General features: G+C 49.2%; 1 protein-coding gene across 1 annotated transcript in view; it reads left to right on the forward strand.

Annotated features, from left to right (window-relative positions):
- Positions 1–25,267, forward strand: part of DNAH8 (dynein axonemal heavy chain 8) — a 377,771-nt gene that overhangs the window by 161,547 nt on the left and 190,957 nt on the right. Inside the window, exons 38-40 of the mRNA XM_045786311.2 lie at positions 20,594–20,696; positions 22,128–22,232; positions 22,622–22,783. Coding sequence (XP_045642267.2) covers positions 20,594–20,696; positions 22,128–22,232; positions 22,622–22,783 — 370 coding nt within the window. The remainder of the gene's footprint in view (positions 1–20,593; positions 20,697–22,127; positions 22,233–22,621; positions 22,784–25,267) is intronic.

Raw genomic sequence — 25,267 nt, forward strand, 5'->3', positions numbered from 1 at the left:
CACGCAGGTCCCATTGCTCTTCACGGTTGAGGCCTTTCTAGCCTGAGGTGGGACAGGGGAGACATGCGGTCTTCACTGCGGTCACCAGGAGGGTTGGGGGTTGGAGCCCAGAGCAAACCCCCAGGCTCTCGGTGACATAGGCAAAGAGGTGGGACAGGAGGGCCCACAGTAGACACAAGGAGCAAGATGCCTGGCTGGTTCCGTGGGTTCAGGGTCCGCCTCTTGGTTTCGGCTGAGGTCATGATTCGCGCGTCCTGAGATCGAGTCCGTCGTCAGGCTTTGCACTTAGGGCAGGGTCTGCTTGAGGATCCTGTCTCTCCCTCTGTGTCTCCAACCCCCGGCTCTGTCTCTGTCTCTGTCTCTGTCTCTGTCTCTGTCTCTATCTCTGTCTGTCTCTCAAAAAAATAACTCATGCAATCTTTTTAGGGAAAAAGGAGAATGGCAACAATACGAGGATGTGAGGTGGGGGCTGTGTGAATGGACGTTGGTATCTCAGGTCAGATCGTTAGCTGAGTATTGACAGCCGCTCCCTGCACTAACGGCATCGTTAGTGATTTCTGTGATGTATCCCAGGCTTGAGAACACAGAGACTGTTTCATGGGTGGGGGTGCTCAGGGTTTTAGGGCACGTAGGATGTTCCGTGCAGCGCTGCGAGTTGGCAACAGAAGGGAATCACATGAACATCCTGCATCTGTGAAGGGCTCAGTGGCTGCGGTAACTGATGGGCCTTCTGGAATGTTGTGCAGCACAAGGAGGTGCCTGCTCTGGACCCTGGATGTGTTCCTTCACACCCAAAGGGCAGAGCAATAGGCATAGTACCATGAGCCCCATGCCTCTTTGGGGAAAAGTCTCCCAGCTCACCAGGATCTCGAGCAAGGGATGAGAGGTGGTTTAAGGTCGCTTTTCTGATATTCGTACAGATATGTGGATAGGGACTGTGCATCGGGGCCAAGGCCGTGGCAGGGCCCTGAGGGCAGGTTTGGGGAGGAGATGGGGATCCAGGTTCACATGGGACCAGGAGTCTAGGAGGGAGCCCCGAGGAGCCCAGAGGCTGGTTTCTGGGATCTGGGTCCCTTTGTGCCGCATCGGTGCCCTGGGCGCTGGGTCCCTCCGGCACCTCCACTCACCCTGAGCCAGCGCTGGACTTTGTTGGCAGTAGGGGACTCCTTCCTGTCCTTCAAGGAGGTGGGGCAGGGGATCCCATCGTTCAGCTCCTGCCCTGTCTCCTGTGTGGAGCTCTGTAAAGACAGTGCCCCGCAGCCAGGCGGGAGGCCTCAGAGGTCTGTCTGGCTGCGTTTGCTGATCCTCAGACCCAGGGGACTCCCTTGCAGACACACCACACCCCAGGATGCACGCAGCTCCACCATGGAGAGAAAAGTGACACAGCTCGAGGGCCTTGGATTCACTCTGGCCCTGGTGAGAGGCACCTCAGGAATCCTCTTTCCACCCTGCCCACCGTGGCATCGGTGTGAACATGAAGGCATCCCCAGGGTATCCACCGCCCTGCAACCTCCTCCAGCCCAGGGCGGGACCTCCCCCACATACCCCTCTTTCCCTGAAACTGGGGGAATGGGGCTGCCCAGGGATGGCTCGGAGAGGTGGCCTGGCCTGGCCTAGGTCGCTCGGTATTACCTTCCGGCACCTCCTGGCAAAGGCCCTGAGGCGTCGGGGGCGCGGGTTGAGCCAGTGTCTGCAGCATGTGAAGAGTCCCTCACCCCGGGGTTTCTGGAAGCCAGAGCCCTGGAAAATGGGCACGCAGCAAGAGAACATCTTTCACTATCGAATGTCTCCGGCCAAGTGAGCCTGATATGGGACTGCACTAGAATGTGGGTGCCTGGCGACCGGGGTTCCACGTTCTGTTGGGGTCGGTTATCAGGAAAGTGACTTCACTTCCTGGGATCCCCTCCCTGAGTCCACATCTGGACTAGCACCTACACAAACAGTGCTCTGGGCTGCCGACTGCTCATCCCCTTTCTGCGTGCCATGCCACATGCGTACCCAGTGACACCAACACACCCCTCTCCACAGGCCCCAGGGAAGGTCTGGGTGCAGCCAGGGCCCCAGCTTAGAAACACCCCGGGCTCTGACACAACTCTCCATCTTCCCTGTTTGGGACCCCGGAGAAGCCGTCGTGCCTGTCAGGGATGGTCTGTGTCTTGCCTGTGCGATAGGGATTATTCCAGCATGTACTTCTTGCAGAAGTCCACAGGCATAGGTGGGATACCACCTAAGAAATCGGGGGAGTGGTGTCGCACGTAGGGAATACCTGCCACCACATTTTCTTCCTTTCTCACCTTCTCTGAGTCTGTAGCTCCTCCGATCCCACCCACAGTCCCTAGTGTTGTGTGTGTGTCTGTGCACATGTGTGTGCCCCAATACTCCTATTGTGCAGGCCCAGAAGATGACAGTCCCACCTAGGGGTGGATGGGAAATAGCTTTCCCAGGTCTTAGGCTTTCTAATTTCCAAGGCAAACCCTGCAGAAGGTATTGGAGCCTTGGCTTAGAGGGGCTGAGCCCACCCTTACCCCTAGACACTGCCAGTCGTGTGTCATGAGCCATCCCTCCTTTCCTCTGGGTGTCATGTGGGCAGGGGTGCCGTCAGTGGGTTGCCCTGGCCTGGGCTTCTCCTCAGACAGGTACGTGCTGGGATGCCTCCTGCCTGGGATGTCGATGCTTCTTCTCACCCCCATACCATCTCCAGATCTACAGCCAGTTCCAAAACACAACCTCTTCCAGAGCTCCCAGTGAGTAGCTAGGTTCAGCCATGGCCCCAACTTTGAGGACAGTCGGAGAGCTGAGTTCAGGCCTGGTTCTGCCTTCTTACCAGTCTGTGATTCTGGGCAAGGCACGGACCCTGCTGGGGTCTTCCCCTTGTTGCAGAGGCTGTCTCTTACGTAACTGATTTTATTTTATTGGAAAGATTTTCTGTGTTGGTTTGAGAGACAGAGTGTGGGGGGTGGGGAGGATAGAAGGAGAGGGGAGACAGAATCTCAAGCCGACTCTGTGCTGAGTGTGATGCCCAATGCTGGTCTTGATCCCAAGACCCTGAGTTCATGACCTGAGTCCAGATCACGAGTCGGAGGCTTAAGCAACTGAGCCACTCAGGCGCCCTGGCAAAAGAACACTTTTGATATATTTCCAGGCAATGCAGGCAAGTGACTAGTGCAAGAGGGAAAACAAACATGGGGGACTCTGCATTTCCCTAACTTACTGCCTAAAGAGATTTAGTTTCTAGTCTACGGGTCAGGGATGAAGAATACAGGCGAAGCTCAGCCATTTCCATGAGTTGGAGACAGCAAGATGGAAGTTTGGAGAAGTCAATATGGCTGTGGTTTACAGTACAGAATACTGAGGAGAGCTGCACAGAGAAAGAGGACCTCAGAAAGCCATCTAGGATCACTTTTGAGTTTTCATAGAATTCCTCAATAGGGCACGTGTATGAGGAACGTATGTGGTGTGGGGAAAATAATAGCCCAGGGGAAGCAGAGAGGAAAATGTCACTAGGCTTCACACACAACCAGGAAAAGTCTGTGCTACCAGCCCCAGGCAGAGTGGAAAACCTCGTAATTCATGGAACATTGCAAAGAGAGCTCAGAATACCAACAGAACAATAGCAAAATACATTGAAGACTACTGTGATACCACCTAACAAACCTTTAGAAAGCTAGTCTGGAAGGATAAAATAGTTTTCCAGGAACCTCACCATCAGAACAATCCTCAAGAGTATGTGTAGAAATATAAGCAATAGTTAATATCTAACAATTAAAATTCACAATACCTGCCTTCCAACAAAGGATTACCAGGATGAAAAGAAGGAGAAAAGTTCACCTCATACTGAGGAGAAAGATTAAACAATAGAAACCTACCCAGAAATGAAAAAGAGGATGGAAGTATTGCACACGTACATTCAAACAACTGTTAGAAAGAGGTTTTATATACGTAAGAATGTACACAAAGGATGAAGTGAAACAGAGATATAGAAAATATGAAAACAAGGAAAACCCAACTTCTGGAGCTGAACAGTAGCACGTCTAAGATGAAAAATGTAGTAGATGGGCTTTCTTCCACGTTAGACACTAAATAGCAAAAAGAGAGAGAGAGAGAGAGAGAACTTGAATGTATGATCATAGCAGTTGTCCAGAATAAAGCAGAGAAAAGGAAGGGTGCAAACCACGCCCTGCACACAAACACTAGAGTATGTGTGAGCTTTGTAGCAATTTCAAGTGGCCTGGTAGATAAGAAATTGGCTGAGGTACAGAGAAAAAAATGTTTGAAGAAGTAATGTCTGATTATTATCTGAATTGTATGAACCCTCTACACCCATAGATTCAAGAATTCAGGAATCCAGCCAACAAAACCCCCAAACATAAGGATCATGAAAAAAAAAACCTCCTTATCAACCGACATGCTAATAAAATTGCTTAAGACCAATGATAAAGAAAAATCTAAAAAGCAGATGGAGATGAGTCCATTGCATTACCTGTCACGTCCCTAATTCTGTAGATGGTCTCTGTTTCTTTCTGGTCTGTGTTACTCTTGGAGTCTCTCTTCACTTAGAGGATCCCCCTTCCTATTTCTTGCAGGGTGGTTTAGCGGCCAAATCCTTTGAGTTTCTTTCTGTCCTGGAAGCTCTTTATCTCTGCTCCTATTCGGAATGACTCCTTGCTGGATAAAGTATTCTTGGCTGCATGTTTTTCTCATTTAGTACCCTGACTCGATCACGCCAGCCCTTTCTGGTGTGCCAGGTCTCTGTGGATAGGTATGTGGCTAGTCTAATGTGCTTACCCCTGTCGGTGAAGACCCTCTTGTCTCAAGCTGCTTTCAGGATTTTCTCTTTCTGTCTGAAATTGCAAACGTGACTAGTATATGTTAGGGTGTTCCTCTATTCTTATGGATTTGGGGAAGAGTCCTCTCTAGCTCTTGGACTTGAATGCCTATTTCCCTCCCAGATTAGGGAAGTTCTCAGCTACGATCTACACAGATAGATCTTCTGTCCCTCTGTGTCTTCTCCCTCGGGGCCAGAAGTAATTCAAATATTGTTTCCTTTTGTGGCATCACTGATTTTTCGATTCCTCCACCCATGGCCCATGCGTTGGCTTTCTCTCTTTTCCTCAGCTTCCTTCCTTTCCATCAGCTTGTCTTTGGTGTCACTGACTCTGTCTTCTGCCTCATTGACCCTAGCCGTTAGAGCATCCACATCCAATGTAGATTGCATCTCAGGTAGAGCCTTTTGAATTTGGGCCTGATTCGATTTCATTTCTGCACTATGAGAGTCTCTCGTGTCATTTATACTTTTCTTAAGCCCAGCTAGCAACTTGGTAATTGTCATCCTGAGTTCCAGCTCTGACATCTTACTTAAAACCGTATGCATTAGGGGGCGCCTGGGTGGCGCAGCGGTTAAGCGTCTGCCTTCGGCTCAGGGCGTGATCCCGGCGTTATGGGATCGAGCCCCACATCAGGCTCCTCCGCTATGAGCCTGCTTCTTCCTCTCCCACTCCCCCTGCTTTTGTTCCCTCACTCGCTGTCTGTCTCTATCTCTGTCGAATAAATAAATAAAATCTTAAAAAAAAAAAAAAAACCGTATGCATTAGATCAGTGGCAGAGAGTGTTACCTCTGGCTCTTTCTTTTGCTGTGAATCCCTCCCTCTAGTCACTTTTCCCAGAGAAGAAGGGATGAGGGAGAGAGAGATTAGGATCTCACAGGGTGGACAAAACAGGGTGAGCCACTTGGTCCCGAGTGTCTTTTGGTCTGTGTGTTGGAAGTCACTAAATCCCAAAATTGTAAAAAAAGCCAAACTCATATGTGTATATATGTGTATATATACGTATATATATATATATATATATATATATATATATATATATATATATGTATATATACATATACGTACATATATATACAGAAATCAAATTGAATATAGCGAAAGGAATCCAAAAATGAAGAATATATGTATAAAATGTCAATGTAAAAAATGAAAGTTAAGAAAAGATTGAAAAAGGAAGAGTTGCTAAAATAAAAAAAAAAGTAGTTGGAAAGGGAAAAAAGAAAAAAAAAAGAAATGGAAAATTTTGAGTGGAGAGAGAAATGAATCATGAGAAAAAGCCTCGAGCTCTAGGTGCTATTTTCCCCTAGTGCTGGAGTTTGGCCGTCCTCTTTGGTCTGTAAACTTGCTGTTCACTTGTTCTTTCACCTCGTTTTCAGGGGGCAGGGGCCTAGTGCCCTGTTTCGCAGGTGTTTTTGCCTGGACGGGGATGCACTGCCCCTTGCCGGGGGGGGGGGGGGGGGGCCCGGTGGGGCTCAGGGTCAGCTGGTTGCTCTGTGTGCCTTGCGTTCCCAGAGGGCTTTCCCCGCCTCTTGAGAGGGTGAGAATGAAAACGGCCGCCCGCATCTGTAGGCGCGGAGGTGTGATGCTGTTGTGCGCCAAGTTGTGTAGACGTCTGCGGTGCTCCCCACACCAAAGCTCCTGGGGGAAGGCGGAGGGTCACAGCATTCCTGTCCTTTGCAGGGCTCCCAGACGGAGAGCTTCTGATCAAGTGGACTCCCCGTCAAGTGACTTCGTGCGAGGAGAGGGATCTCTCCCTTCTCCTCACTTGGGTCTCGAGCAGGAAGCGTAGGCACCGCTCTCACAACAACTGAACTGGAGGGTTTTCGGGAATTGGGGCTGGCAGGGGCAGGGTGTCACTGCTGGAGGAGCCTGAGGGGTGTGGAGGGGCTATGCCCAGTGCCAAAGCCGCCGGTTGAGGCTCTGTCCATCCTGCAGCTTCCATGAGCACCCAGTGTGCTTTGGAAATGAGGAGGTTGTGGAATATAGGTGAGGTTCAGTGGGGTGGAATCCGGAGCCGACGACCAGGAGAGAATTCTTGAGACGTCTTTGGTGCAAAATTGGTGGTTTATGACAGGACCCGTGGCAGAAAGAGCTGCTGCCCGGCTTGTGAGGGGTGGCTGATGACAGACTATGGGGTTGGGGGAAGGTAAGGAAAAAGGGAGGTTGAGATAATACTTGCATATGTTAAAGAAGACTCCCAAGGTACAGAGGCCTTGCCATTGTCTAGGGAAGGTGGTTTTGCCCTCTAGCAAGGCATGAACATTAAGACGGTTGGGAACTTCCTGGAGGTTGCAGATTAGAAGGACACTTCATTGTATCTACTTTTCCTTCCGGAAGCTAGGTTATTGGTAGAAATGCTTCATTCTTGTAAACTGCTAAAGACATTCGTAAAACTGAGGTAGACTTAAGTCTTGCAGGATTGTGGTGTCTATAGATTACCTCTTTCTTTGTCCTTCAGGGCAGCCAGGAGTGCCTGAGGAATGTCACGTACACCCCATGGTGCAGGGTGTGTGTGTGGGGGGGGTGTGTGTCAGTTCCTGCTTTGTCCTCAGCTAGCCTTCTCTTGCCTCCTCAGTAAAGGTCCCTCCTGTTCACAGAGGTTCAAGCAGTTCTTGCTGTTGCCACCTAGTGGACATATGGATGAACACATTCAGGTCATGTCTGTGACTCACTGACCTGAGCTGCCATGAGAGGCTGGTTCCTTCCTGCGAGGAGAGGGCCCAAAAAAGGATGGACCCGGAGCAAGCAGACAAGTGTGGCCCGGCCGACGCCCCTCTGCTGGCCTGGAAGCAGGACCTGGTTGCTCTACTTAGAAGCTGAGTTCTAGAGCAGGAGGGGCTGGAGTGGCTGGGGAGTGTCCCGGGACGGGGTCTGGATGAGGGGTGTTCCAGGACCGGGGCGGGGGGAGGGGGGGGCAGGATGCTTGTGGAGGGAGGATCCATGAGGGCGGTATGGACAGGCTCTTCCCTGCTCCACGGGTCCCGCCCAGGTAGTCTGATGGCCTCAGTGCTGGCTTGTCTTCCTCATGATTTCAGGGTTTATCTCTAGTCTCCGGGGACCCTCCTTTCCCGAGCAAGGCTCCACGGAAAGAAAGAGAGTATAGCTAGAGGACCCTGCAGCCAATACTCCCACAATGGGACTAAAGTGTGTTCCAGAAATTGTGCTTTTAGGAAACAGTCCTAAAGCAAGAGATTTACGGCACATTGTACTCTTCACTTTAAGGATGAGACTCAAAGAATTGGAGATGTCTCAGTTGTTCGGGAGGTGGTGCTGCTGAGTAAATGATGTGTAGCCCCTGAAAATGCAGAAGGGGACAGGAGAGGAGTAGCAGTGCCTGCCCACTGTGGGGACCTCAGGCCGAACAAGAGCCCAGCTGTGGAACCCTCCCTGCCCCACCCTGTCTCACACACAGGCACACCCCCTCCCCCGCACACACTCACCCATACACTCCGAGGGAAAGCACTGGAAGAGGGACGCCATGTGTTATGGGCTATCATGGTAGAAGGTAGAAGGAATGTGTCTTCCTTTCTTCATATTTACATCACTATTTTACTAACAAAACGTAATCTGGCTAAAACCTTAGAGAACTTTTTAATTACCTGATATGTTTGTAATAAAGAGGAAGATTTAATATGCAGTCTTAATATTTTTATAATATGCACATGAGAATCATTGAAACCTGGCCTATCCAGGAAAATGAAAGATTTTGAAGGTGTCTCATGGACCCAGATGTTTCTGGCTCTTGGGTCACACTTACAAAAGGGAAGCCTATCCCAGATCATGAAAACATTTCATTTTGGGGCTTCACCTGCGCAGTATTGTATTAGGAATATTCCTTTGTAGTAAAATGGTTTTTTTGTTTCTGTTTCTGTTTTTGTTTGTTTGTTTGTTTGTTTTTTAAGAGAAAAAAACCTGAAAAAAAAATGAATCACTCATAGGTTACGTAGCTAGATACAAAAAGGCCACACTGTCTGATCCCACACACATGAAAACCCAGAAGAAGTAACTCACAGAGGCGGAGACGAGAGGGGAGCCGTGGCTGCAGGGATGGGCTGAGGGAATGAGCAGTATCTGACGAGTGGCACGGGAGTCTCTGGGAGGGAAATATTGTAGAAGGACAAGGTTGTGAAACACTCTGTATCCAATGACACCTGGATGTACAATTTAAAAGGATCAGAGTAAAATTCCATGAAAACTCAATTTATCCTTTATTTATAGACCAGAATATATTAAGCTATGAAATAGGTGCATGAACAACGCAAAAATTAGAAACACTGGAATGACAGGGGAGGGGAAGCCATCCTTTGGGGATTCAGCGAGCAGGAACTGCTGCTCCGGGGCCGAGGCCGGTTGCTCCACTGAGAGAGGTGGTTGCCGGCGGCCTTCGGCAACCCCGATAACTGGTGCTGGAGCCTGCTCGGACTCCGGGGCTGCCAAAGGTGCAGGTGGCTCTTGTAGCTGCTGACAGGGAGTCAGAGCTCTGTGCATATCCTCCGCTGGGTCTGACATGGGAAGTGGCATCAGGGGCCCTTCAGGGACCTCCATAGCTAGTGCTGCAGCGGGCGCGGGCGCCGGGGCTGCAAAAGGCGCACGTGGGTCTTCAAGCTCCTGACAGGGAGTCAGAGCGCTGAGTATATCCTGCCGTGGCTCTGAAATGGGAGGTGTCATCACGGGCTCTTCAGGGACCTCCATGGCTGGTGCTGGGGCCTGCTGAGGCTCCTGGCTTTCCAAAGGCGCAGGTGACTCTTGCACGTCCTCACGGTGGATCAGAGCTCTGACCACCAGCTGCACTGGGCCCGACACGGCAGGTGACGTCCCTGCTCTTTTGAGTTGCTGAGCTCCAGCAGCAGTGATGGGATTTTCCAGCTCAGGCTCTGAAGCTGCAGCAGGCACCACAGTGGGAGCTGGGACTAGCTTTCGGCGCAGTTCCGGATCTCGCTCTGGGGCTGCTGCTGTCGCTCCAAGAAGAGAAAGTATGGTCATCATGATTGTCTTTCCATGTCCCTTCCAAATGAAGGCAACTTTGCCCACCACTCAATATTGTCTGAGTCTAAGAACCCGTCCCTGGGTGGTCTCCCCAAACTGTAGCCCACGGGGACAGTGATCTGAGACCACTCCTTGCTCCCAGCCACACTGCAGTCTGTGGAGGCTTGCTCTGTGTGGCCCACTCTCTCCCCTCCACAGGCCTCCATCAGTCACCCCCAGTCCTCCTCACCCCCAGCCTCCAGCTCAGCGGTCTCGAGGTGTTGCAGCCGAGAGAGAAGGAGCCAGGCACGTCGCTCCAGGTCTGAGCCTGGCACGTGGAGGCCTACGTATGCCAGTAGTGTCCTTAGGCAGGGAAATTCTGGGGGCTGGAAGAAATCTTCAGGGTAGTGGCCCAGCCAGATGCCCAGGATGGAGGAGATGGCCCTGGGGACAGACAGGTGGACAGAGGAGTCAGAGGACAGGGCACCTCCCACACGGATGCCCCAGGGAACCCCTGTGGGAACCTGGGCCCCTGGGTCCCCGGCTCCTGGCTGTCAGAGCCCATTCCTACTCCATGTCCACCTGTGATGTGGCAGTCCTGCCTGAGGCAGGCCTGGTCACTGAGGAGGGGCTGGCCAGAAGCCTCTGTGAGTGGGAGCCCTTGACCCCTGGTGTGACCATTTCTGTCCTCCAGGCAGAAGCTGGACGCCCTGCTCAGTCTCCCTGCCCACTTGCCGCGTGACTTCCACTGCATGCGGGCAGGGAGGGGTGGCGTGTCTGGCGTGGTCATTGCCCTCAGCGCACACTAGTGCTCTGTGACTATCCAACCGAGGAGGGAACAAAGGGACTCTGTCCCATCCCCGGCCTTCCCACGACCCTCCCGATACCTCCCACTTCCCCTCCCGTGCCTACGTGCTGCCTCGTTCAGTAGGTGACAGGAGAGGGTGTCCTTCCGTGGACACTAATCTCCCACTGGGTGGGGGACATCCAGTCCCCGAGCCCTCCCTGGGTCTCCTGAGTTCCTGCTGAGCACCCAGTGTGGATGTTCCACCAGATGTGTGGAAGCCATGCCCTTTGTTCTGGGTCCCAGGATTGGGGTAGAGACAGGGCTGGGAGGCGGCGGGGATGGGGAATGACTCTGTTAGGGGCTGAGGCTGCCCTCCAGCCCCCTCTGCTCTCCCACAGTGCCCACACCCCACCCAGGGCTCTCCAGGACCCCTTTCCTCTTCTGCAGAAGAAGCCCTCTGACCTGGACCCTCTCACAGGAATTGTAGATGTGTGGGATGAGGGTCCAGCAGCCCCCAGATCACAGTCCCCTCGCTGCCCTCTCGAAGAAGGAAGGGCCCTCTGCATTAGCCAAAGCTCACTCACATGCCCTGCTGCTCCTGGGCTCCGCCGATCTCGTCCCAGGAAGAGAGGACGCATCCGTAGCTAGAGGAGGCCAGAGGGGTGGGGGGGGGGGTCGCATGAAATGCCCTGTGAACCCTCCCTCTCATCATACCTAGTGTCCCTGTCTGACTGCCGACTAGAATGGAGCCCTGGGGTGCTCCCGGGTGCTGTCTGCTGTGTGTGTGGGATCACAGCCAGCGCCCAGGGAAGCGTCTGCAGGTATGCACCTAGAAGGGCATCCATCCTTTATGCTTGATGAATGAAAGGGCCCCCACCAGCCCCATCCCAGAGAGCTGAGTGGGCCTGGGGCCCCCTGCTCATCCCCGGGCATGCCTGCTCTGGTCTCACCCAGGACACAGAGCCCAGATGGAGTGTCAGATGTCCTTTTCCAAGGGGAAAAGAGCCCAGCTCAAGACTGTGGTGACGGTGAGGGCTGAGGCAGAGGCTTCTTCGTGGGGAGCAGGACGATGGTCCACGAGCACGACCACAGCCCCTGTAGCGGGCCTTTCCACAGGGCCAGGCACCCAGGTGTCCTTACCCTCCAGGACCCCACTGAGTCCCTGTAATAACTCTGCCCCAGTCCGAGGAGCCAACTGAGGCTCCGGGAAGTTGGGTGGTATTCCCCAGACTCCCAAGCAGGAGGTGGGCAAATCCCACTGGGCTGTGGAGGGGCAGGGTGCTCACCTTGTCAACAGCTGGTCCAGCACCTCCTGGGTGGTAGCATAAGCTCTGTATGTGGCCAGGAACATGGAGATGTAGCTCAGGTCTCTGTCTAGGAAGGCGGGCAGCAGGTGTTCTACTCGCTTCCTCAGCAGCTCTGCCCGTTGGGGCCGCACCACGCAGGTCCCATTGCTCTTCACGGTTGAGGCCTTTCTAGCCTGAGGTGGGACAGGGGAGACATGCGGTCTTCACTGCGGTCACCAGGAGGGTTGGGGGTTGGAGCCCAGAGCAAACCCCCAGGCTCTCGGTGACATAGGCAAAGAGGTGGGACAGGAGGGCCCACAGTAGACACAAGGAGCAAGATGCCTGGCTGGTTCCGTGGGTTCAGGGTCCGCCTCTTGGTTTCGGCTGAGGTCATGATTCGCGCGTCCTGAGATCGAGTCCGTCGTCAGGCTTTGCACTTAGGGCAGGGTCTGCTTGAGGATCCTGTCTCTCCCTCTGTGTCTCCAACCCCCGGCTCTGTCTCTGTCTCTGTCTCTGTCTCTGTCTCTATCTCTGTCTGTCTCTCAAAAAAATAACTCATGCAATCTTTTTAGGGAAAAAGGAGAATGGCAACAATACGAGGATGTGAGGTGGGGGCTGTGTGAATGGACGTTGGTATCTCAGGTCAGATCGTTAGCTGAGTATTGACAGCCGCTCCCTGCACTAACGGCATCGTTAGTGATTTCTGTGATGTATCCCAGGCTTGAGAACACAGAGACTGTTTCATGGGTGGGGGTGCTCAGGGTTTTAGGGCACGTAGGATGTTCCGTGCAGCGCTGCGAGTTGGCAACAGAAGGGAATCACATGAACATCCTGCATCTGTGAAGGGCTCAGTGGCTGCGGTAACTGATGGGCCTTCTGGAATGTTGTGCAGCACAAGGAGGTGCCTGCTCTGGACCCTGGATGTGTTCCTTCACACCCAAAGGGCAGAGCAATAGGCATAGTACCATGAGCCCCATGCCTCTTTGGGGAAAAGTCTCCCAGCTCACCAGGATCTCGAGCAAGGGATGAGAGGTGGTTTAAGGTCGCTTTTCTGATATTCGTACAGATATGTGGATAGGGACTGTGCATCGGGGCCAAGGCCGTGGCAGGGCCCTGAGGGCAGGTTTGGGGAGGAGATGGGGATCCAGGTTCACATGGGACCAGGAGTCTAGGAGGGAGCCCCGAGGAGCCCAGAGGCTGGTTTCTGGGATCTGGGTCCCTTTGTGCCGCATCGGTGCCCTGGGCGCTGGGTCCCTCCGGCACCTCCACTCACCCTGAGCCAGCGCTGGACTTTGTTGGCAGTAGGGGACTCCTTCCTGTCCTTCAAGGAGGTGGGGCAGGGGATCCCATCGTTCAGCTCCTGCCCTGTCTCCTGTGTGGAGCTCTGTAAAGACAGTGCCCCGCAGCCAGGCGGGAGGCCTCAGAGGTCTGTCTGGCTGCGTTTGCTGATCCTCAGACCCAGGGGACTCCCTTGCAGACACACCACACCCCAGGATGCACGCAGCTCCACCATGGAGAGAAAAGTGACACAGCTCGAGGGCCTTGGATTCACTCTGGCCCTGGTGAGAGGCACCTCAGGAATCCTCTTTCCACCCTGCCCACCGTGGCATCGGTGTGAACATGAAGGCATCCCCAGGGTATCCACCGCCCTGCAACCTCCTCCAGCCCAGGGCGGGACCTCCCCCACATACCCCTCTTTCCCTGAAACTGGGGGAATGGGGCTGCCCAGGGATGGCTCGGAGAGGTGGCCTGGCCTGGCCTAGGTCGCTCGGTATTACCTTCCGGCACCTCCTGGCAAAGGCCCTGAGGCGTCGGGGGCGCGGGTTGAGCCAGTGTCTGCAGCATGTGAAGAGTCCCTCACCCCGGGGTTTCTGGAAGCCAGAGCCCTGGAAAATGGGCACGCAGCAAGAGAACATCTTTCACTATCGAATGTCTCCGGCCAAGTGAGCCTGATATGGGACTGCACTAGAATGTGGGTGCCTGGCGACCGGGGTTCCACGTTCTGTTGGGGTCGGTTATCAGGAAAGTGACTTCACTTCCTGGGATCCCCTCCCTGAGTCCACATCTGGACTAGCACCTACACAAACAGTGCTCTGGGCTGCCGACTGCTCATCCCCTTTCTGCGTGCCATGCCACATGCGTACCCAGTGACACCAACACACCCCTCTCCACAGGCCCCAGGGAAGGTCTGGGTGCAGCCAGGGCCCCAGCTTAGAAACACCCCGGGCTCTGACACAACTCTCCATCTTCCCTGTTTGGGACCCCGGAGAAGCCGTCGTGCCTGTCAGGGATGGTCTGTGTCTTGCCTGTGCGATAGGGATTATTCCAGCATGTACTTCTTGCAGAAGTCCACAGGCATAGGTGGGATACCACCTAAGAAATCGGGGGAGTGGTGTCGCACGTAGGGAATACCTGCCACCACATTTTCTTCCTTTCTCACCTTCTCTGAGTCTGTAGCTCCTCCGATCCCACCCACAGTCCCTAGTGTTGTGTGTGTGTCTGTGCACATGTGTGTGCCCCAATACTCCTATTGTGCAGGCCCAGAAGATGACAGTCCCACCTAGGGGTGGATGGGAAATAGCTTTCCCAGGTCTTAGGCTTTCTAATTTCCAAGGCAAACCCTGCAGAAGGTATTGGAGCCTTGGCTTAGAGGGGCTGAGCCCACCCTTACCCCTAGACACTGCCAGTCGTGTGTCATGAGCCATCCCTCCTTTCCTCTGGGTGTCATGTGGGCAGGGGTGCCGTCAGTGGGTTGCCCTGGCCTGGGCTTCTCCTCAGACAGGTACGTGCTGGGATGCCTCCTGCCTGGGATGTCGATGCTTCTTCTCACCCCCATACCATCTCCAGATCTACAGCCAGTTCCAAAACACAACCTCTTCCAGAGCTCCCAGTGAGTAGCTAGGTTCAGCCATGGCCCCAACTTTGAGGACAGTCGGAGAGCTGAGTTCAGGCCTGGTTCTGCCTTCTTACCAGTCTGTGATTCTGGGCAAGGCACGGACCCTGCTGGGGTCTTCCCCTTGTTGCAGAGGCTGTCTCTTACGTAACTGATTTTATTTTATTGGAAAGATTTTCTGTGTTGGTTTGAGAGACAGAGTGTGGGGGGTGGGGAGGATAGAAGGAGAGGGGAGACAGAATCTCAAGCCGACTCTGTGCTGAGTGTGATGCCCAATGCTGGTCTTGATCCCAAGACCCTGAGTTCATGACCTGAGTCCAGATCACGAGTCGGAGGCTTAAGCAACTGAGCCACTCAGGCGCCCTGGCAAAAGAACACTTTTGATATATTTCCAGGCAATGCAGGCAAGTGACTAGTGCAAGAGGGAAAACAAACATGGGGGACTCTGCATTTCCCTAACTTACTGCCTAAAGAGATTTAGTTTCTAGTCTACGGGTCAGGGATGAAGAATACAGGCGAAGCTCAGCCATTTCCATGAGTTGGAGACAGCAAGATGGAAGTTTGGAGAAGTCAATATGGCTGTGGTTTACAGTACAGAATACTGAGGAGAGCTGCACAGAGAAAGAGGACCTCAGAAAGCCATCTAGGATCACTTTTGAGTTTTCATAGAATTCCTCAATAGGGCACGTGTATGAGGAACGTATGTGGTGTGGGGAAAATAATAGCCCAGGGGAAGCAGAGAGGAAAATGTCACTAGGCTTCACACACAACCAGGAAAAGTCTGTGCTACCAGCCCCAGGCAGAGTGGAAAACCTCGTAATTCATGGAACATTGCAAAGAGAGCTCAGAATACCAACAGAACAATAGCAAAATACATTGAAGACTACTGTGATACCACCTAACAAACCTTTAGAAAGCTAGTCTGGAAGGATAAAATAGTTTTCCAGGAACCTCACCATCAGAACAATCCTCAAGAGTATGTGTAGAAATATAAGCAATAGTTAATATCTAACAATTAAAATTCACAATACCTGCCTTCCAACAAAGGATTACCAGGATGAAAAGAAGGAGAAAAGTTCACCTCATACTGAGGAGAAAGATTAAACAATAGAAACCTACCCAGAAATGAAAAAGAGGATGGAAGTATTGCACACGTACATTCAAACAACTGTTAGAAAGAGGTTTTATATACGTAAGAATGTACACAAAGGATGAAGTGAAACAGAGATATAGAAAATATGAAAACAAGGAAAACCCAACTTCTGGAGCTGAACAGTAGCACGTCTAAGATGAAAAATGTAGTAGATGGGCTTTCTTCCACGTTAGACACTAAATAGCAAAAAGAGAGAGAGAGAGAGAGAGAACTTGAATGTATGATCATAGCAGTTGTCCAGAATAAAGCAGAGAAAAGGAAGGGTGCAAACCACGCCCTGCACACAAACACTAGAGTATGTGTGAGCTTTGTAGCAATTTCAAGTGGCCTGGTAGATAAGAAATTGGCTGAGGTACAGAGAAAAAAATGTTTGAAGAAGTAATGTCTGATTATTATCTGAATTGTATGAACCCTCTACACCCATAGATTCAAGAATTCAGGAATCCAGCCAACAAAACCCCCAAACATAAGGATCATGAAAAAAAAACCTCCTTATCAACCGACATGCTAATAAAATTGCTTAAGACCAATGATAAAGAAAAAAATCTAAAAAGCAGATGGAGATGAGTCCATTGCATTACCTGTCACGTCCCTAATTCTGTAGATGGTCTCTGTTTCTTTCTGGTCTGTGTTACTCTTGGAGTCTCTCTTCACTTAGAGGATCCCCCTTCCTATTTCTTGCAGGGTGGTTTAGCGGCCAAATCCTTTGAGTTTCTTTCTGTCCTGGAAGCTCTTTATCTCTGCTCCTATTCGGAATGACTCCTTGCTGGATAAAGTATTCTTGGCTGCATGTTTTTCTCATTTAGTACCCTGACTCGATCACGCCAGCCCTTTCTGGTGTGCCAGGTCTCTGTGGATAGGTATGTGGCTAGTCTAATGTGCTTACCCCTGTCGGTGAAGACCCTCTTGTCTCAAGCTGCTTTCAGGATTTTCTCTTTCTGTCTGAAATTGCAAACGTGACTAGTATATGTTAGGGTGTTCCTCTATTCTTATGGATTTGGGGAAGAGTCCTCTCTAGCTCTTGGACTTGAATGCCTATTTCCCTCCCAGATTAGGGAAGTTCTCAGCTACGATCTACACAGATAGATCTTCTGTCCCTCTGTGTCTTCTCCCTCGGGGCCAGAAGTAATTCAAATATTGTTTCCTTTTGTGGCATCACTGATTTTTCGATTCCTCCACCCATGGCCCATGCGTTGGCTTTCTCTCTTTTCCTCAGCTTCCTTCCTTTCCATCAGCTTGTCTTTGGTGTCACTGACTCTGTCTTCTGCCTCATTGACCCTAGCCGTTAGAGCATCCACATCCAATGTAGATTGCATCTCAGGTAGAGCCTTTTGAATTTGGGCCTGATTCGATTTCATTTCTGCACTATGAGAGTCTCTCGTGTCATTTATACTTTTCTCAAGCCCAGCTAGCAACTTGGTAATTGTCATCCTGAGTTCCAGCTCTGACATCTTACTTAAAACCGTATGCATTAGGGGGCGCCTGGGTGGCGCAGCGGTTAAGCGTCTGCCTTCGGCTCAGGGCGTGATCCCGGCGTTATGGGATCGAGCCCCACATCAGGCTCCTCCGCTATGAGCCTGCTTCTTCCTCTCCCACTCCCCCTGCTTTTGTTCCCTCACTCGCTGTCTGTCTCTATCTCTGTCGAATAAATAAATAAAATCTTAAAAAAAAAAAAAACCGTATGCATTAGATCAGTGGCAGAGAGTGTTACCTCTGGCTCTTTCTTTTGCTGTGAATCCCTCCCTCTAGTCACTTTTCCCAGAGAAGAAGGGATGAGGGAGAGAGAGATTAGGATCTCACAGGGTGGACAAAACAGGGTGAGCCACTTGGTCCCGAGTGTCTTTTGGTTTGTTTGTTGGAAGTCACTAAATCCCAAAATTGTAAAAAAAGCCAAACTCATATGTGTATATATATATGTACGTATATATACATATACGTACATATATATACAGAAATCAAATTGAATATAGCGAAAGGAATCCAAAAATGAAGAATATATGTATAAAATGTCAGTGTAAAAAATGAAAGTTAAGAAAAGATTGAAAAAGGAAGAGTTGCTAAAATAAAAAAAAAGTAGTTGGAAAGGGAAAAAAGAAAAAAAAAAGAAATGGAAAATTTTGAGTGGAGAGAGAAATGAATCATGAGAAAAAGCCTCAAGCTCTAGGTGCTATTTTCCCCTAGCGCTGGAGTTTGGCCGTCCTCTTTGGTCTGTAAACTTGCTGTTCACTTGTTCTTTCACCTCGTTTTCAGGGGGGCAGGTGCCTAGTGCCCTGTTTCGCAGGTGTTTTTGCCTGGACGGGGATGCACTGCCCCTTTGCCGGGGGGGGGCGGCCCGGTGGGGCTCAGGGTCAGCTGGTTGCTCTGTGTGCCTTGCGTTCCCAGAGGGCTTTCCCCGCCTCTTGAGAGGGTGAGAATGAAAACGGCCACCCGCATCTGTAGGCGCGGAGGTGTGATGCTGTTGTGCGCCAAGTTCTGTAGCCATCCGCGGTGCTCCCCACACCAAAGCTCCTGGGGGAAGGCGGAGGGTCACAGCATTCCTGTCCTTTGCAGGGCTCCCAGACGGAGAGCTTCTGATCAAGTGGACTCCCCGTCAAGTGACTTCGTGCGAGGAGAGGGATCTCTCCCTTCTCCTCACTTGGGTCTTGAGCAGGAAGCGTAGGCACCACTCTCACAACAACTGAACTGGAGGGTTTTCGGGAATTGGGGCTGGCAGGGGCAGGGTGTCACTGCTGGAGGAGCCTGAGGGGTGTGGAGGGGCTATGCCCAGTGCCAAAGCCGCCGGTTGAGGCTCTGTCCATCCTGCAGCTTCCATGAGCACCCAGTGTGCTTTGGAAATGAGGAGGTTGTGGAATATAGGTGAGGTTCAGTGGGGTGGAATCTGGAGCCGACGACCAGGAGAGAATTCTTGAGACGTCTTTGGTGCAAAATTGGTGGTTTATGACAGGACCCGTGGCAGAAAGAGCTGCTGCCCGGCTTGTGAGGGGTGGCTGATGATAGACTATGGGGTTGGGGGAAGGTAAGGAAAAAGGGAGGTTGAGATAATACTTGCATATGTTAAAGAAGACTCCCAAGGTACAGAGGCCTTGCCATTGTCTAGGGAAGGTGGTTTTGCCCTCTAGCAAGGCATGAACATTAAGATGGTTGGGAACTTCCTGGAGGTTGCAGATTAGAAGGACACTTCATTGTATCTACTTTTCCTTCCGGAAGCTAGGTTATTGGTAGAAATGCTTCATTCTTGTAAACTGCTAAAGACATTCGTAAAACTGAGGGAGACTTAAGTCTTGCAGGATTGTGGTGTCTATAGGTTACCTGTTTCTTTGTCCTTCAGGGCAGCCAGGAGTGCCTGAGGAATGTCACGTACATCCCATGGTGCGGGGATTGCGGGGTGTCAGTTTCTGCTTTGTCCTCAGCTTGCCTTCTGTTCCCTCATCATCAGCACCTTCTGAAGGTGCTAACAGAGAATCTTTTCTTGCCTCTCCAAGCTTCTGGTGGCTCTAGGAATTCCTTGGCTTGTGGCTGCGTAACTCAGATCTGTCTTTGCATGTCCTTCTCCTCTTCTTCCTGTGTGTCTCTTGTGAGGACTCTTGTGATGGGAGTTAGGACTCGTCTGGATGATCCAGGATTCTGTATTCTTAAGACCCTAAACTTCAATATATCTACAGCGACCCTTTTCCCAAATAAGGCTACATGTACTCCTTCCAGGGAACAGGGCAAGATCATGTCTTCTGGGGGACTACAATTCAACCCCCAAAGACATGGAGTAGAGATGTACACTAAGCGAGCAATTAACCAGAGAAATTCACTGTGGCTTTCTTAAAAACCAGTTCATTCTCAATTTTTGTTTGAAATAGAGTTATGGTATATCCTAGTTTGTCCAAGTTATGCCTCTGTCCTGACTTCATGGCTAATTGTTCCCCCCAGCACTCCCCCAGTATCCTGGTTTCGAGATAATTATGTGTTCATCCTGGGTTTAAGCTATGAAGTTCACAATACACCTAGAAAGGTCACAGTGATGTGATTTGAAGTGGGGGTTCATGAGCGAATGGCCAAGAAAGAATTCTTGAGCCGTTTTTGGTGCAAAAAGGTGACTTTATTAAAGCACGGGGACAGAACTGGTGGGTAGAAAGAGTTGCACTCGGATTGTGAGGAGCAATTGATTATATACTTCGGAGATGGAGGAGGTAAAGACAAAGGAAGCTTTCAAAAGGATTTTCATATGGTGAAGAAGACTTACAGGATTCTGGCTATTGTCAAACTAAGTGTTTTTTCCTCTAGCAAGGCATTAACATTAAGACAGTTGGGAGCTTCTTGGAGGAATGTTATACTCTGCCTGTCTTAAGTATTTGTCAATGGGCTGCCAAGTTATAAGGAAATTCAATTTTATCTGTATTTCCTTTTGCCTTTGTTCTCCACATCAACAGGAGGGCTCTTGAGAAAGAAGACCATAGATGATGGAGCAGGCTCTCTCTGAATCCCTTTCCTATTTCTACTTGCTTTCCCAAATGCCATCCCTGACAGAGCACAGACTTTTGTTTTAACCAAACATTTCAGAGGCAAATTGGAAATGACTGTAGGTGTTTGGTATTATCTTATTGAAGATGTTAGAGATTGTGTCTTGGCTAAAAAAACCCCAAAAATTAATAATTCAAAAAAAGTCATTTGGTAACATGACTTTATTTAAAGGTATTTGGAGAAGAAGAGATTACTATTTCCAAGATTCTTCTTTGTATCTGATCCAGTTCTCCTGGAAATTCTTGGACAAGCCAGTGATTCCCATACCATACAGGTATAATCTTAAAATCTAATACCTAAATTGCTTTTTTACACAGCATACATAATAAAAATGAAGTTAGCATCTTAATAGCACAGGTAGGAGTGTGTTAAGATTATGTTGAGGATAAAATGTCCCATTTTCTGTGTATTCTGAGCTCATCAACCTGAGGCAAGGGTCACTGATTATGCAACTCAACAGCTGAGTGACCTTACCCAGCTTCTTAATTTTCCCATGCCTCAGTTTCCTCATCTGTAAAATAGGGATGTTAATGGTTCCCACCTCATAGAACTCATAGGATTGTCATAGGATTATGTGAGATCATGCACTGGAAAGTATCTAGAACCACAGTATGAGCTCACTTAATGTAATTCATTATTACATTAGTAATATTTCAGTATTTTAGTCTAAATATTCTTAGATCAAATGGGGATCGTGGTTTGGATTTGTCCAAATCCAAGTGCTTCTCGAGTGCTTTTAGCCATTTCCAAGGCCCATACTTCCAGGAAGAAGAGAAAACCTACAAAGAACCAGGTGTGGGAGGCACTGAAACACCCTATCCCAGGAGTGTTGCATTTGGCAAACCGGGAAGCCACTACTAACGTCTTCCGCGTTGGTTTCCAGGGAGCTGTGGGGAAGAAAAAGAAAGGAGGGAAGTCAAAGCTGTGTCAGGCAGAGAGAGAACCAGGAGAGAAGCAGAACGGAGCTGTGTCTGGGAGGGACTTGGGTAGGGACCGCTGGGTTCAGTCTCCATGTGGAGGAAGGCGACAGTCTTAGTGATGGGGTTTTGGAATATAGGTGAGGTTCAGTGGGGTGGAGTCCGGAGCCGACGACCAAGAAAAAGAGACGTCTTTTGCAAAATTGTGGTTTATTAAAGCACGGGGACAGGACCCGTGGGCAGAAAGAGCCCCGGATTGTGAGGGGTGGCTGATTATATACTATGGGGTTGGGGGAGGTAAGGAAAAAGGGAGGTTTCAAAAGGATTTTCATGTGTTAAAGAAGACTCACAGGATACCTGAGGCCTTGCCATTGTCAAGTTAATGTTGGTTTTCCCTCTAGCAAGGCGTTAACCTGAAGATGGTTGGGAACTTCCTAGAGGAACATCACATATTGCATCTAGGAGTGGGGGTGGGGGGAGGCTGCAGAGTGTAGGCTTAGGCTTTGCCTTCAGCTTGCCTTCTGTTCCCTCATCATTAGTCCAGCCTCCATAGCAGAACAAGGGCATTTGCAGGAAACAGGCTTTAGGGCTGGATCTTAAAAAGTGGGCCTCCAAGTCAACTGGGGGTCAAAGTACTGTTTTGTTTATTTCTTTATTTGTTGACACAATGAAGTAAATTCTTAATCTCTTACAAAGTCAATACATGTTAAGGCTTTTAAAAACATCTCAGTGGCTTTTGTGTTTAGTCTCACGTATGACGCTTTCGCTCTGTCTTGTGCTTCCCGTAGCCACATCTCCCTGCAGTGTCTGACAACATAAACGAGGTGACATTTCATGCAAAAGACTACGATCGTATCCTGGCCGTCATATCAAGAGAAGGAGAAAAAATTATTGTAATTTAACTTGGTTAAAATTTTGGTATTTGGATTTCTTCAAAAATTTAGGTTGAGGAGAATGTAATTCTCTTTTGAATAAAAGAGAGTGGGGGAGGTGGGTGGACTTGGGTGTAGTCCTGTCACCTGGCTTGTTTACAAACTAGTTTGGATGATTTGTTTGATTTCTCTGAGACTTGTTCGTCATCTCTAAGATGGAAATTTTAGCCCAGATGATGTTTCTAGTTCCTTCCACCTACAGTATCAGTTGATTTTTCTCGTGTTTTAAATATACTGTGTAAAATTATTTGCTTTGCATTGAGGTACTATGATTTATCAAGTGAAGTGTGACACTTGTAAAAATAGGAAATTATTATCAATTTGTAATATATCTGTAATATATTTTTTAGTTGGATAGTCCTGTTATGGCCAAAGGTCCTGTAGAGATTTGGCTCATGGATTTGTTAAAAATGCAGATGTCGTCCCTACATAATATAATTAGATCTGCATTCTACCAAATCAGCGATTCAGGATTTCAACTCTTACCTTTCCTCAATCACTTCCCAGCACAGGTGAGAATATATGTTTAAATAATGGAAATAAGGGGGAAAGATACTCAGGAAGCAGTTGGTGTGATAGCCTTTGTAGCTCTGAACTAGCTAGGGAGGCCTTCCCACCCTCAGCTGCCATCTACCTACTTGTCCACCTACACCATTCTAGGCCAACCCGTCCCATTCCCCAGAAGAGGATTTGCCACTCTTCTCCCATCATTAAGATTAACACTAAGACTAATGGAAAATTTCATCTTATATATAAAATACACCTATCTGTATATGAAAGACATCTACCTATGTATGGATTAGATGGTATATTTTCCATATATCTATGTATGGATAGGTATAGATACAGATATTGATAGGAATACAGACATATAAAAAAGGAATGAGCTTATCTTTTCCTGAAACCAAATCCATCTTGCTTTTTGTGTATCTTCCCTTCAAGGGATTAAAAATTGGCATAATCTGTTAAAGGAGGCTTCGTCATGCAACTAACTTCCTAATAAGACAGGACCTTGAAGAGCCTGGGGTTGGAGCAGGCGTTCTCTTGAACAGCTCTCACGTCCTAAGGCTCTCAGGAATGTAGCGTGATGCGCCAAGTATTATTAAAACTGGGTGCAGGAAAAGAAGAGCCAACAGGTTCATTCAACTTTCAGCCAAAATAAATGAAGAGTGATGGTTTGTGATCTGGGTCAGAGATAGTGTGGGAGAGAAGGCAAGAGATATCCAAGGAAAATACAGGCAGTTTTTACCCAAACTCTACTTCTTGTCCAACTGCTCCTCCCAGCCCAGCTTCCAAATCCCGACTTAATGCACACACAGCAGAGACACCTGAAATGATAGGAAATTACTTATTCAAATGACACAAGTCCTGATACAGAATCAACCTTTGTTAGAGAGACTATTTTGATATTGTGTTTAATATTTTTGTATTGTATAATCTCCTTGGCAAACTTTAATATCCTTACCAGCTCTATTACCTTTGTGATGAAATTTTATAAAATACTTCATTTGATAAGGTGAGAAAAATAGCTCCTTAGACCAAATCAGCATACTTTCCCTCTCCCAGGAAAGCCCGATCACCTGTGTATTCTGAAGGAGACGATCAGTATAGTTTAGACAGAGTGGCTAGCATTATGTGGAGAAATGAAAGCAAGTTGAGAGCAGGAGTGAAGTTGAACAGGATATAGCAGGAGAGTTGACCAGCCATCAGGATTTTCTGTAGTGTGTATACTACACAAATAAGGAGATGAAATTTTAAACAATTTTAGAGGGCAAATTTCAGTTATTTGGAAAAATTTTGCTTTAAAGAGTAATGAAGGTATATATTCACCCAATATATATTCTACATATAGATATTTATTCAATATAGACATTACTTATTTCTACCATCTGGAAATGATGACTTAATATTTGAGTGTATTCCCTTCTAGCATTTTCATGTACTTCTTACAGGCAGCAAGTAGCATCGAGGAGAATGAGCATTCTTGTTTTGTTTTTATTTTAATGAGATGTCCTCCAGTTTTCACCATTAAGTCTCCTGACTTCTTAAACTGAGTAAAAAACCATAATTTAAACTTTTCTTGGTGACTTGGGATAGTCATTTTATTTTTAAGTAATCTCTACACCCAACCTGGGGCTTAAACCACACAACCCTGAGGTCAAGGGTTGCATGCTTTGAGCCAGCCAGGCTTTTAAAGATTAGTTTTTAGAATATACCACTAAGCAGTGATTTCTCAGAGATTGTGGGTCTGTGTCTCTAAATCAGATAGCCTTACACTGCCGGGTATTTTTGTTTTTTGGGTTTTGTTATAGATTGATTGCTTGTCCTCTCTTATGCCACCTTCTGCTGCTGTCAGAGTCAGAACTGGCTTGCTACTGGGAGCTTCCTGACGTGGGATGTTTCCTCCACATCAGGTTGCTCTCACCTCGGTCAGGTGCCCTCATTATCTCCACCTGCAGACCGCAGGATTGGCCCCTCCTCTAGCAGAAAACATTTTGCCGTCGTGAGGAGGCAGGGATGAGGAAAGGCTTATATTCCTACCTTAGCCACATTAAATGCCACGCCCAGCAGTATCCCCATGCCACTCACTCTGCTCTCAGCCCTCCACTAAATGTGGGGTTGCCTTTGGTCCAAATGATCTTGGATCTGTTGCTCGACTCTGCGGATGAACGAAAGCTCCTAAAGGGATGACTAGTGCAGCAAGGAGGTGAGGGTGGGCCATGTTCCGACAATTTTCCTCCTTTCCCGAGGTAGAAATCGTAGGCAAGGTGACAGTCACAATTTCCTTATGTCCTCGTCAGGAGAAAAAGGACAAGCTTCTCCCCCTTCTCATTTTCTGCCTCTCTCTCTCCTTCAGATAAATATAGAGAGAGAGAAGTAGATGTGGGAAAAGATAGAGATGATAGAGTGGGAGATCAAGAAAGGAGATAGCATACTGTTTCTAGAAGTTGTAAAGAGACCTTTAGGGAACCTTGCTGCAGAAAAATACACAAGAG

Source organism: Ursus americanus, chromosome 32 (genome assembly GCF_024610735.1).
Source record: "Ursus americanus isolate L20-20 chromosome 32, mUrsAme1.1.p, whole genome shotgun sequence".
NCBI lineage: Eukaryota > Metazoa > Chordata > Mammalia > Carnivora > Ursidae > Ursus > Ursus americanus.